Genomic DNA, 12,091 nt, shown 5'->3' with positions numbered 1-12,091 from the left:
AGAACTATCTTTAAACACAAGGAACAAATCAAAATCAACAGGAATCAATTATAGGCTCAATTAGGTCTCACAGGTTATTAAATCAATACTTCATTATTCTCGACGAATTAAGAAATTAGCTACTCATAATTAAACGAAGAACAATCAAATAAATTAAAGCAAACATTAAACAAGAAAAATAAATTAGAATTGAAATAAACGAAATCACCACACTCGAATTAACCAAAGAAATTGTTTGTAGCAAAGTAATAGTTCCAGCCGCCAACTCTCAAGAATAATAAGCAAAAATAAACAAAAGTAAATCCTAAGCTAATCAACGTGTAGTGCTTAAAATTGAAAGAGAATCAAAAGGTGGAAAAGTTGTTTTCAAAAGTCAACCTAATCCCCTAATTATACTAAAAAGTGGCGGCTGGGTGGTGTGATCAAATTTAGGGAATTAAGAATCCCTTAATAAGGCCGCCTAATCACCCCACAATTGGGCTTCGGCCCCTAATCAAAATAAGGCCTAAAAAATTAATAAAACAAGAGTTTAAGGCTTCATTAAATATAAAATAAATAACTCCAAGGTCAGCTCTAATTATCTCTTCAAAATCATGCCAACTTCATCAAAATTCTCGACTTTCATCATCTCCCGACATCTGCCATCTTCATTCTCCATCTACGCAATTCCTGCGCCAAAACACCAACGACTTGGGTAATATCAAATAAAATCACACGATAAATAACTCGAATCTAGACAACTAAATCACACACATCACTTACCTTATATAGATGAGTGCAGTCATATGGTCATTTTGAACACTTTCCCGTAAGGTTTAGATTCTTCATTTAAGGTTTAGATTCTCCATTCAGGATTTACATTCCCCATTTAGGGTTTACATTATTCATTTAGGATTTAATCATCGAATGATACTTTTGACACTAATATTACCATTTGTGCCAAAATTACCAATTTACTTGTTTTTTTTATTATTATTTATGTTGGTACGTACTTTCGGCACTAATATTGTCATTTGTGGCAAAAGTACCAATTTATACTTTTATTTTTTTGCTTTCTCTTTGTACTTTTGGCCCAAATAATATCAAGTGTACCAAACTGGCGCGCAAACCCGAATCCAGTCCACCCTAATTAAGGGCAAAACAGTCCTAAAACGTAAAAATAGCCAAAAATTGTGTTTTTTAGATAGGTGTGGCCAAATATTGAGTTTCATTATTTTATTTTATTTTTTGATAAATTACATCAGTAAATAAATAAATTCAAAGACCGCGCGACAGAGGACTCGAACCCAGGATCTCAGGTCTTGGGCATTAACCTCCTACTACTAGGCCAACACGCGCACACAGTGACGCATGTTTTTTAAAAAGGGGTAATTACCTGCCGCCGACGTCTGTGAGCGAGGATTCCGGCGGCTCACTGCTACTGTTCGGTCGAGGCAGGGGATTCCGGCGGCTATACAAGAGGCGGATTGGGATGGATCTTCTAATCGCCGCCCCCTCCCCTTTCCCCACCCTCCGCCGCCACTTTCTCCTCCCCTCCCTAGACCCACGTCGGCCCTCCCCCATCCCCTACATCCGCCGGTACCTTTCTCTTCCTCCACCCTACGCCGCCACTTCCCCCACAGTCGTAGACCCTCCCTCGTCAGCCCTTCCTCTACATGCGCAGACCCAAAATAAAGGCGGCGAATCTAAGGCTCAACAACAAAGGCGGCGAAAAACGGTGGTTGAAGGTATCATCGCGTCAGGAGGCGGTTGAAGGTAGAGGGAGATGGGCTCAGCGCCGGTTGGAAATCGCTACAGATCCGCCAGATTTCAGGAAGAGGAGCGGTCGAACAGAATAGGGGGCTAGGGCCCGATCCTTGAATAAAATAGACGAGCGGCGTTCAAAGATTTCGGCGGCTCACTGCTACTGTTCGGCCGAGGCAGGGGATTCCGGCGGTTATACAAGAGGGGGATTTGGGTGGATCTTCCAACCGCCGCCCTCTGTCGCCCCATCCTCTTCCCCCACCCTCCACCGCTTTCCACATCCCCTATCCGCACCTCCGTTGGACCATTCCCCTTCCTCCACCTCGGTGCCGCCACTTTCCCCTCCCCTCCCAGACCCGCGTCGGGCCTCCCCCTTCCTCCACCTTCGCTGGTACCTTTCTCTTCCCCCACCCCATGCTGCCATTTCTCCCATAGCCGCAGACCCTCCCCCGTCAGCCCTTCCCCCACCCGCGTAGACCTGAAATCAAGGCGACGAATCTAAGGCTTAACAACGAAGGCAGCGACAAATGGTGGGTGAAGGTATCGTCGCGTTAGAAGACGGTTGAAGGTAGAGGGAGATGGGCTCAGTGCCGGTTGGAAGTCGCCACAGATCTACCCAGATCCGTTGGATTTCAGGACGAGGGGCAGCCAAATTCGAACAGAACAGAGGGCGAGGCCCGAACCTTGAATAGAATGAACGAGCGGCGTTAGGACGGTGAGTCCTTGTCGATTTCGGAGCTTACAGCGGCGCTGCGAATCTAGGCGATGACGAATCACCGAGAATTAAGGCCCAACGATCTACCTTGCCGGAGAAGAGCCGCGGCAGCAGCAATTCCAAAAGGGAGCTAGAGCTCAGTTTGAAGAGTATAACCTGAAGAGAAAAAGGGTGAAGAGATGAGCAAATGGGGTAACGATCGTTGAATGCTCGTTGGAGGAGGAACGACTGCGGTGGTGGCGGCGGTGGGTTAGGGGAGGAGAATTAGGGTTTGGGAGGGAGGAGGGGGAAAGGGGGAAGAAGATGGGGGGGGGTTTGTATTTTTTTTATTCCACATGTAAAAAAAAAAAAGGTCCAAGTGTCATTTGGTTCCACTGTGTAATTTCCAGTGCCACTGTGTCATTTTCGACATTCACATAGGCAGTTGACCGATCACCGGATAAATTTGAGATAAAAACAAAAAAATTATGAATTTAGAAGTCGATTTTTCAAATTGAGAGCAAATCAATTTCGAAAAAACGTTATGGATTTACAGGCAATTACCCCTTTAAAAAAATGTTGTTAAGTATATTGATAATGGAGAAAAAGTTGTTGAGTGTATTTAGGATGATGAAAATGTGTTTTAATTAATATTGGGAGAGGTGAAAATGTAAAAAATAAGGTTAAATGAGATGTTTATAAATGGTGGGGTATACTTAAAAATAGATAGAAAATTCTTTTGTGGACGTCCCAAAAAAGAAAAGTTTCAAGTTCTTTCATGAATGGAGTAAGTATTATTTATTTAATTTTTTTCGTGAATTTTATTTTTATTGTGATCAATCAATATGTTTGTTATTTAAATATTAATTTTTTATAGTTAGTTTTTTGTTTTTAGCAATAAAATATACGTATATTAAAAGAAATTGACATGTATCTGACGGTTGCCCAGTTGAATAATTGTTATGAACCCACCGAGTTTACCTATTTTTGTATTGAAATTGTAAGAAAGAAAATAAGAATTTGGAGAGAGAAATTGGGGGAGAAGCAGACGAATAAAAGAGAGAGAATTTGATGAACTTCCAACTTCTTTCTTTCATTGTGGTTGATGCCCTAAATACATCAAGGTAGGTCTCATACAAAAATAACTAAATTCATATTTAATTAATTAAAAGCAACTAATAAGTAGACGAGTGACACGTGTCCATGGAGGCCACATCCAGATGGTCGACACGTGTCTTTCACTAGATATGCTTCAAACTTCATTTCCCATCTCCCATTTTGCAGATCCTTTTTCTCTTCTTCTTTCTTTGTCAATTTCCAATTGAGAGCCCAAATTTCTCCATTCATCTCTTCACTTTTCTCGATAGCCATGACAATACTCCCCCTCTCCCCCAATTGAGATCCTTGTCCCCAAGGATCAAGCTTCGAAAACTTCATTTGCAGAAAAATGTTATATGCCCAAGTAGTAGCCATGGAAATAGACCCATCCCAAGCAACCAAAAATTGACGAATTTGTTCTCTTTTTTGCACCACTTCCCTTTTGGTTAGCACCAATAATGTGTTGGTTCAAAAATTTTCATCTTGATCAACCACTTGTAGTAATGGCAACAGAGTAACAGCATCCGAAATAATCTTCTTAAGTAGAGAGTCAGGAAATACGAGGTGGATCTTGAACCATGTACATAGCTGGAAACAGTAAGTAGCACTCTCTACTTCATTCATTACCGTGTATGGTTCATTGTAACTATGCCTAAAAAAATTTCAACTGCAGGCCATGAATTAGAACTCACCCAATAAATTAGAATATGATAAATGAGTTCACCCATTTGCTCATCTACTAGTTTTCTCAACACCACCAGTGGGAGATTTTTTGTCAATTCAACTGTTGGGATAATGGTATTCTTGAGCAAGGCGAAAGGGATGAATAGGTGGATTATCAAGCTCTCTAGTAACTCGAATCTGTATGCAAATTTTTTGCTCACTGTAAATTTTTTTCCTTCGTTGTTTTGATTTGCACAGTTTTTCATTTCAATTTGAGCATGATGTGAGTTTCTCTCGTGACTGTGCATTTAGTTTTGCCTTTGTAAAATAAGACCTTGGGCTTCAGTTTGATTAGTAGGTAGATATACATATAGAGAACATGTAAGTGGAGAGTAGTCATGTGCTTCATTTTTTTGTTGGCTGCAGTTTTCATCTTCTTGAACCCAAGAGGTAACATCTTTATCTTGATTCTTCCAATCGGCAGACTTCTCATCTTTGACATATGGACCGTGTATCCCTAAGCAACTACCGCATGAGTTAGGATGCGTCTTCTGTAGTAGTAGCAGTCTCAATAAACATCACATCATAATTTTTAAGATAAACATATAACCATGGTGTTGAGTTTCGCTTCCTAGAAGCAACCCCTTAATCTCATCAAGTATAAACTGAAATTCATGCAGTGTTTTTTCCAGCCGATGATTGCTCTCAGGTGGTTTCTCCTTCACTTTAACCCCATATATTCCCACCACTGGAGAAGGGAAATTCCTAAGCAAGAGTTGATAATAAGCATGGCGAAAGATGACTTCACATTGTCTGTTATTTATGACAACTTGTTTCTTCTTCCCATATCCAATTGGAGTGTTTGTGGGTAGTACCTTGTTTATCTCAATTGGGTTGTCAAATTTCATCCAATCACCATCCCAACTCCACGTGCACCTCTCAACAAATAACGTCCCAAGTAAACATGGTATTTTATGATTTTGCATTACTCTTTTGAAGCCAACAGGTTGATGTTTTCCCAGCCCACCAATTGGTCCCTTAGTAGAAGTGCCTTCATTATCTAGAATAACACCAAGAATTTTATATCTTTCATTCATATCAAACTCATCTTCCCTCCTTGCAGCCATCACAGTTGATGAAAGAAGCTTGAATGAGGTGTTGTTGCTGGTAGTTTGAGAAGAAATTTCTCGAAATACAGAGGTAGCAGATTCAGGCCTTTTCAAGATGACAGAAGAAGAGACAGAAAACTCATTGCTTTGTTTCATCTTCCTTTCTAGAATTTTCAAGACCTGCGACTGATTCCTTCCCATTTCAATAGTTTGGGCAAGTGTTGTAGGATGGAACATCCTAATAAAAGATTGCAGCTCATCCCCCAACCCATTAACAAAGATAGCTATGAAATATTCCTCTGAATACTTGTTCATCAGCATTATACGAGCCTTAAGTTCCTCAAATTTCTCTACATAATCCGAATAATTCTCCATCAATCTCAACTTGTTAAATTCCTTAATAAGCTTGGCTTCTTTCAATACCTCAAATCGTGCAGATATTAGACCCACAAATTGTTCCCAATTCATATCAATATTATTCACATGCAGATTTTGGAACCATTGTGCCGCATTTTCTTCAAGGTGTATAGAGCTTATTGCCACCATTTGATGTTCAGGTATGTTAGAAATCGCTGTCTGACACTTTAATATCCATAACCTTGGTTGTGTTCCATCGAATCTAGGAAAGTCCAACTTGGTAAAGGACTAACAATTCTTGTTCCATAATGTTCACCTTGCACCCTATTCCTAAGGGTCTATTGTGTTATGCTAGGACTTTCTATCACAAAACCCCTTTGATTTGGCTCCCCCATAATCATATCTTCCTCGGGACTTTCCTTACTAGGATTAAGTAGCTGAAGTTGCACAGATGCTAGGATTTTAGATAAATGATTGAAATTACTACTTATCCCATTCAATTGCTCTTGTAACTCAGTAGCTATTCCATTGATATGTTCCCAAAATTTGAGTTCTTTAGCTTTCCTTTTGTTTGCTTCAATTTGCAAAATATGATAGAAGCATCTTTGGGCATTTTGTAGATCCAAGAATTGTCCGTTGTCAGCCATCATCCGAGAATCGGTGGCTCTGGTACCAATTGTTATTAACCCACCAAGTTTACCTATTTTTGTATTGAAATTGTAAGAAAGGAAAGAAGAATTTGGAGAGAGAAATTGGAGGAAAAGCAGACGAATAAAATAGAAAGAATTTGATGAACTTTCAACTTCTTTCTTTCATTGTAGTTGATGCCATAAATACATCAAGGTAGGTCTCATACAAAAATAACTAAATTCATATTTAATTAATTAAAAGCAACTAATAAGTAGATGAGTGACACGTGTCCATGGAGGCCACATCCAGATGGTCGACACATGTCTTTCACTAGATGTGCTTCAAACTTCATTTCCTATCTCTCATTTTGTAGATTCTTTTTTTCTTCTTCTTTCTTTGTCAATTTCCAATTGAGAGCCCAAATTTCTCCATTCATCTCTTCACTTTTCTCGATGGCCATGACAATAATTCCCCGCCCCATTTACATCCCTAGCCCAATATCCCTTTAGAAAAACTTATTTCATTTTAAAGACGACTAATTGCATTGTCAATAGAAAATATGCATGGAATTAATTTAAACAAACATCATTTCTAGTTGGCGTAGAAATATAAAAATTCAAATGACGTTAGTTTAATTCGAAAATACTGTTTAATATACTTAAAAGATGTGGGTTGAGTGTGGTTCACGTTTTCAATTATTGTTATTGAACATCTCCAGTCCTTTAACTTTCCAAATAAATTACTGTACTTTATTACCCGATGATCGATGAAATTTTAAATATGATTGAGAAACTCATATAATGAGCTTCTAACACTTAGACAATTTTGAATTTAAAAAATCTCTATGTGGTTTCGAGGAAGAACTAATACACATTAAAAATATGGTGATAAAATCGATCAATATTAAAGGTTGTGATTTTTTTTGACTTGGGGGAATTGGGGAGGGGGAGCAGTGGGTTTGAATTCGAAACCTCACTGTTCATATATAGGAGGTCGCACCGCTTGGTGTTCCCTTGGGGACTATCAAAGGTTGTGATAAAATTAAAAAAAGTGTGAAAAGTGAAGATATAAAGTGATATTAATCCAAATTTATTAGGAATTTGTAATGAAAAGAATGCCAAAATTATATAAATAGCTATAGGTTGGTCTATAGAAAAGCCCATCTATTTAAGCCCAAAAGTGTTCGCTAATTGAGCCGTTTTTGTGGCCCAAACTAGAGAGCATCTTAAGGAATTTAAAAAGCATATTCTACCGTTCGTTTCATTCTGCAACATCTGTAGAATATTCTTAGCCCATATCAATTTTTTAAATTTATTTGTTATGAAAATATTTTTTTTTGGTAACTGGTAACGATTGGCTACTGACCGATTTGAATTTTTCGGGCAAAATTAATTACTACTACTATTTTTTTCCTTATTCTTTTTTTACCCTCGAAATGTCGATAAAGACAAAATATTACTCCCTCCGTCCTGAAATAAGTTCCTCTTTTTCCTTTTTGGGACGTCCCCCAAATAACTTTCTCTTTCTTTCTTTTCATTTTTGGACAACTACTTCACCACTAATAATATTTTATTTATTCTTATTTTTCACTTTTCACCACTCTCAATACTAATTATAACACTTTTTCACCTTTTCATTATTCCCAATACTAATTATAACATATTTTTCTCCACTATCAATACATTTTACAACTTTTTCTTAAAACCCGTGCCGTCCCCAAAGAGAAACTTATTTTGGGGACGGAGGGAGTAATATTTAATTAAGGTATAGATACATACTAATACTCTTTCTGTCTCGCGAAACTTGAGCAGTATTCATTTTCAAATTATCCTGTGAAATTTGAATATTTTCCTTATATAGCATTTTTTTTTTCTTTTATTCATCTTTTCATTTTTTCACATACCACACTTAATACACAAAATACTAACTCCTTAACACACGTGTCGAAAACAAATTGCTCGCGGGACGGAGGGAGTACCAAATAGCTATAATTTGATTAGACTTAAATATTTACGTTGTACAACTATTTCTTGATAATTTTGTGGGTAAGGAGTTATTAATTTTTTTTAGTCGACTTCTTTCACGAGTATCTTCGGAAAATTATTTACTATTTTAATATTTATGTGTTTTAAAAGAACAGTATACTATTTTTGAGAGAAAAAAAACAGCATACCATTATTGTAAATATACATTATAAATTTATATTAATTTCATGCACTATTTATCTTTTGAATTAGAAAAAAGTAATCCAATCCAAATACTCCAATTTATAGGTTAGGTGAAGTTAAGAGAGGACTTTCCCCACTATTTCCTTTCTTTTTGTCCAAGCTCGAAAGAGAAGTCAGATTAACGGCCCAAAATGTTCCGAAATTTCAAATACTAGATATGGACGGTCCAGATAATTTGGAGCAATAAATGAGGGTCAAAATAAACAACATATATCGATATTTGATATGCATTAAGCCAACGAAGCAAATTACAGTACCACCGTTTCCCCTCTCTAGAAATTCCTCTCTTTCTCTCTCCAAAACCTTCCGACAAGCAAAGGAGAAAAGAATGGTTTTTGTCAAGGGTCCCGGCCTTTACACTGACATTGGCAAGAAAGCCAGAGGCGAGTAATGTTTTTTTAGGGCTTTTGTGTTTGTATTTTTGGCACTGCTAATTTCTGCGTTTCTTGTGAATATTCTGAGCATATCTTTTTTTTTTAATCTTAGCGTGTTTCAAAGGTTTTTTTTTTTGGGGGTGTTTTTTAGATCTTCTTTACAAGGATTATCAGGGCGACCAGAAGTTTACACTCACTACTCACACTGCTAATGGCGTGGTTAGTGTTTCTACTTGTTTTTCTGTATTGAATCACTCATGCTTTATTATGCGTTGTTGCAAGAGAATCAAAGGTTGCTAATGAGGGAAGATTGAGCTGTTTAAATTTGTGCATTTCTTATGCCTGCGTCTTTGAAATTAGAAGAAAAGAAAACTTTTAATTTGCTTAGTAGCTTCCGTTTTTGTAGAGTATTCAGTTGAGTGGTTGAATAATGTGCAGTCTCGTGTCTCTTTTTTCTATTACTTAGGGTTTCTCGCACGCTTTCTTCTAAATTGGAATGGATTATTATGCAATTATATATGCAGTACCTCTGCATTAATGTGTGCAGTGATTGATCTGTCTTTGGGGTTTAGATGGTGCCTGGGTCGGTTTTTCGATTCAGTAACGTGTAGGATAACATGGAAATTTGTGCTTTGGTTAAAGTAATAATTCACATTCTGCATATTGATGCTACAGTAGCACCTTAGTTGTAGTTTGTTTCATGTACATTCTCATTTTGATGGTTATGATCACATAAGCTGGTCATTTGCATATTTGATTTGTTTAGCTGTGTTGTTAATGTGGTTATTGCTCTACAGGCCATTACTTCATCTGCGACAAAAAAAGGCGACCTGTTTTTAGCTGATGTTAACACCCAGCTGAAGAACAAGAACATCACAACTGACGTGAAAGTGGATACCCACTCCAATGTTAGTAATTTACTCAACCTTCAAATACTTGTAACTTCTTATGTAATATACAATCTTAGCATGCTTGTATTCAATAATGGAAAAAATGTGAAATGAGTTGTCTGAGTATGGCTGCAAAATGACCACGGTTAACTAAGAGCAAAGATTTCCCTCACTTTACTTCCATTAATTTTCAAACTTGATGCAATCCAAATTTGGTGTATTTTAGAGTTCGCAAAAGAAGAATTTTGCGATAGCTTCCCAATACAGAATTTTTACTCTTATTAAAACTTCAGTTACATTCAACAAAGAGTTTGACTTCTTCTAGTCCAGAGAGTTACATTTAATTCTTTTTTATATCCCTTTGCCCTTTATCGTTTTTACTGATGTTTCTTGAATTTGCCTCTGAATGAAAAATGCATTAGTTCCTGATCTGCAAGACGTCTGCCCTTGAAGTTAGTTTGATGTTCCCTCCTCCCGATTTGGATTCTCTCGGACAAACTGACAGTAGCAGTGGCTTTCTGAATCATATTGACTATCATGTATCTGTCTAGATAGTTCTCTGATTTTACTGTATCCTTTGCTCTATTTGCTTTAAGTATCCTGTAGAGATGGATTCCTTGATGTCCTTTGCCGTTGAGCTTATCCTGATCCCTGATGTGTTCATATCTATGATAAAATCAGCCTTTTACTTTAAAGTGAACTATCTTTTAATATAACATTAACTGCTTATTTAGGTTTACACAACCATCACTGTTGATGAGCCTGCTCCTGGAGTGAAGGCCATCTTTAGCTTTGTTGCTCCTGACCAAAAGTCTGGCAAGGTAATTATATTTCTGTTCTTACATTACATAATCAATCACAGTGTATTCATATCTAACTTTTGATTGTCGAGTCCAATTGCTGTGTGAATTTTGGACTAACGGATTAAATCTTATCTCATTGATGATTGGGTTAAAACTTAACAGGTGGAACTTCAATATTTGCATGAGTATGCTGGCATTAGCACTAGCCTTGGGCTGACTGCTAAACCCATTGTCAACTTCTCTGGTGTTGCTGGGAATAACAACGCTACTTTTGGGACTGATGTCTCATTCGACACAGCCTCAGGGAACTTTGTGAAATACAATGCTGGCATCAGTTATACCACGACTGACCTAGTCGCATCCTTGATGCTGTGAGTATACTTTAAGTTTAAAGAAAAGTAAAACAAAAGAATGTAATTTGTCCAAGTCGGGATGAAATCTCTGTCGTCTTTGTCTGCTGATGCCTCTAATATATTTATATTATCATATTTTAGTGCTACTCTTAGATATTCTAGGGATTACTGATATCATGTTTGCTGGAAAGTATTGCAAAATCTGGTTTAATTGTGGTTGATATATCTTTTACTCTTGGTTTACTGGGCTCTGCATCTTTCCACAGGAACGATAAAGGTGAAACGATCACAGCTTCCTACTTCCACACAGTGAGCCCATTGACCAACACAGCCGTTGGAGCTGAGTTGACTCACAGCTTCACGACCAATGAGAACACACTCACTATCGGGACACAGCATGCGCTGGATCCTCTGACCTCTGTGAAAGCTCGAGTGAACAACTATGGCAAAGCAAGTGCTCTCATGCAGCATGAATGGCGCCCCAAATCTCTCATCACCATTTCGGGTGAAGTGGACACAAGGGCTATAGAGAAAAGCGCGAAGATTGGACTGGCCGTAGCTCTAAAACCATGATCCTTGAAGTTTTGAATTAGAAGGGTGCCAATGCAAATTTTTCAAGAAACCAAGCAAGCAATAAGGTAGACAGGATTCGGGCAATGCCCCATTTTCTCTATCAAGTTTTGAGCTTGTAAAGTGGCTGAATTTTCTGTATGGATATGGTTTTGGGTTGTAAAAATAATTCTTACTGGAGTGACAACAGTTTGGCGTGACAATTGGAGTCCAGTCTTATATGCAGGATTAGGTGAAGGGAGATTCTCTTGTATCATCCATTTTGTTGGATGTCCTAATTCAAGGATAAAGATGCTGATGTGTAGATTATGCCTTAATATAAGGTTGAGATAAAGATTCGTGTCGTGTTGAATAATTACTCTAACCAAGATAATTTTGCCAGCATGCTATCGACTCTTGCGTGTTCAAAATGCGAGTCTGACAAATAAATTAATTTTAGTCACATATATAAATACAATGTTAGTGACTTCTCACATATATTTCTATGTTATCCATTCTTGCTAAAATGATTATAAATGCAGATACAACAGAATGGATGTTTATTCAGGTCATCTAATTAATTCTCAGCCTCTTGCCCCT

General features: G+C 37.7%; 1 protein-coding gene across 1 annotated transcript; it reads left to right on the top strand.

The window, feature by feature from the left end:
* The first annotated feature begins 8,566 nt into the window (after nt 1–8,566).
* On the top strand, nt 8,567–11,846 carry LOC130995727 (mitochondrial outer membrane protein porin of 36 kDa-like). The gene is made up of 6 exons (XM_057921127.1): nt 8,567–8,905; nt 9,048–9,115; nt 9,694–9,804; nt 10,521–10,607; nt 10,752–10,960; nt 11,209–11,846. Exons 1-6 carry the CDS (start codon nt 8,710–8,712, stop codon nt 11,513–11,515), a joined length of 978 nt encoding a protein of 325 aa, XP_057777110.1. The 5' UTR covers nt 8,567–8,709; the 3' UTR covers nt 11,516–11,846.
* Nucleotides 11,847–12,091: the final 245 nt, after the last annotated feature.

Source organism: Salvia miltiorrhiza, chromosome 7 (assembly GCF_028751815.1).
Source record: "Salvia miltiorrhiza cultivar Shanhuang (shh) chromosome 7, IMPLAD_Smil_shh, whole genome shotgun sequence".
NCBI lineage: Eukaryota > Viridiplantae > Streptophyta > Magnoliopsida > Lamiales > Lamiaceae > Salvia > Salvia miltiorrhiza.
Note: the sequence above shows the minus strand (reverse complement) of the source record. Positions and strands in the feature narration are given on the sequence as shown.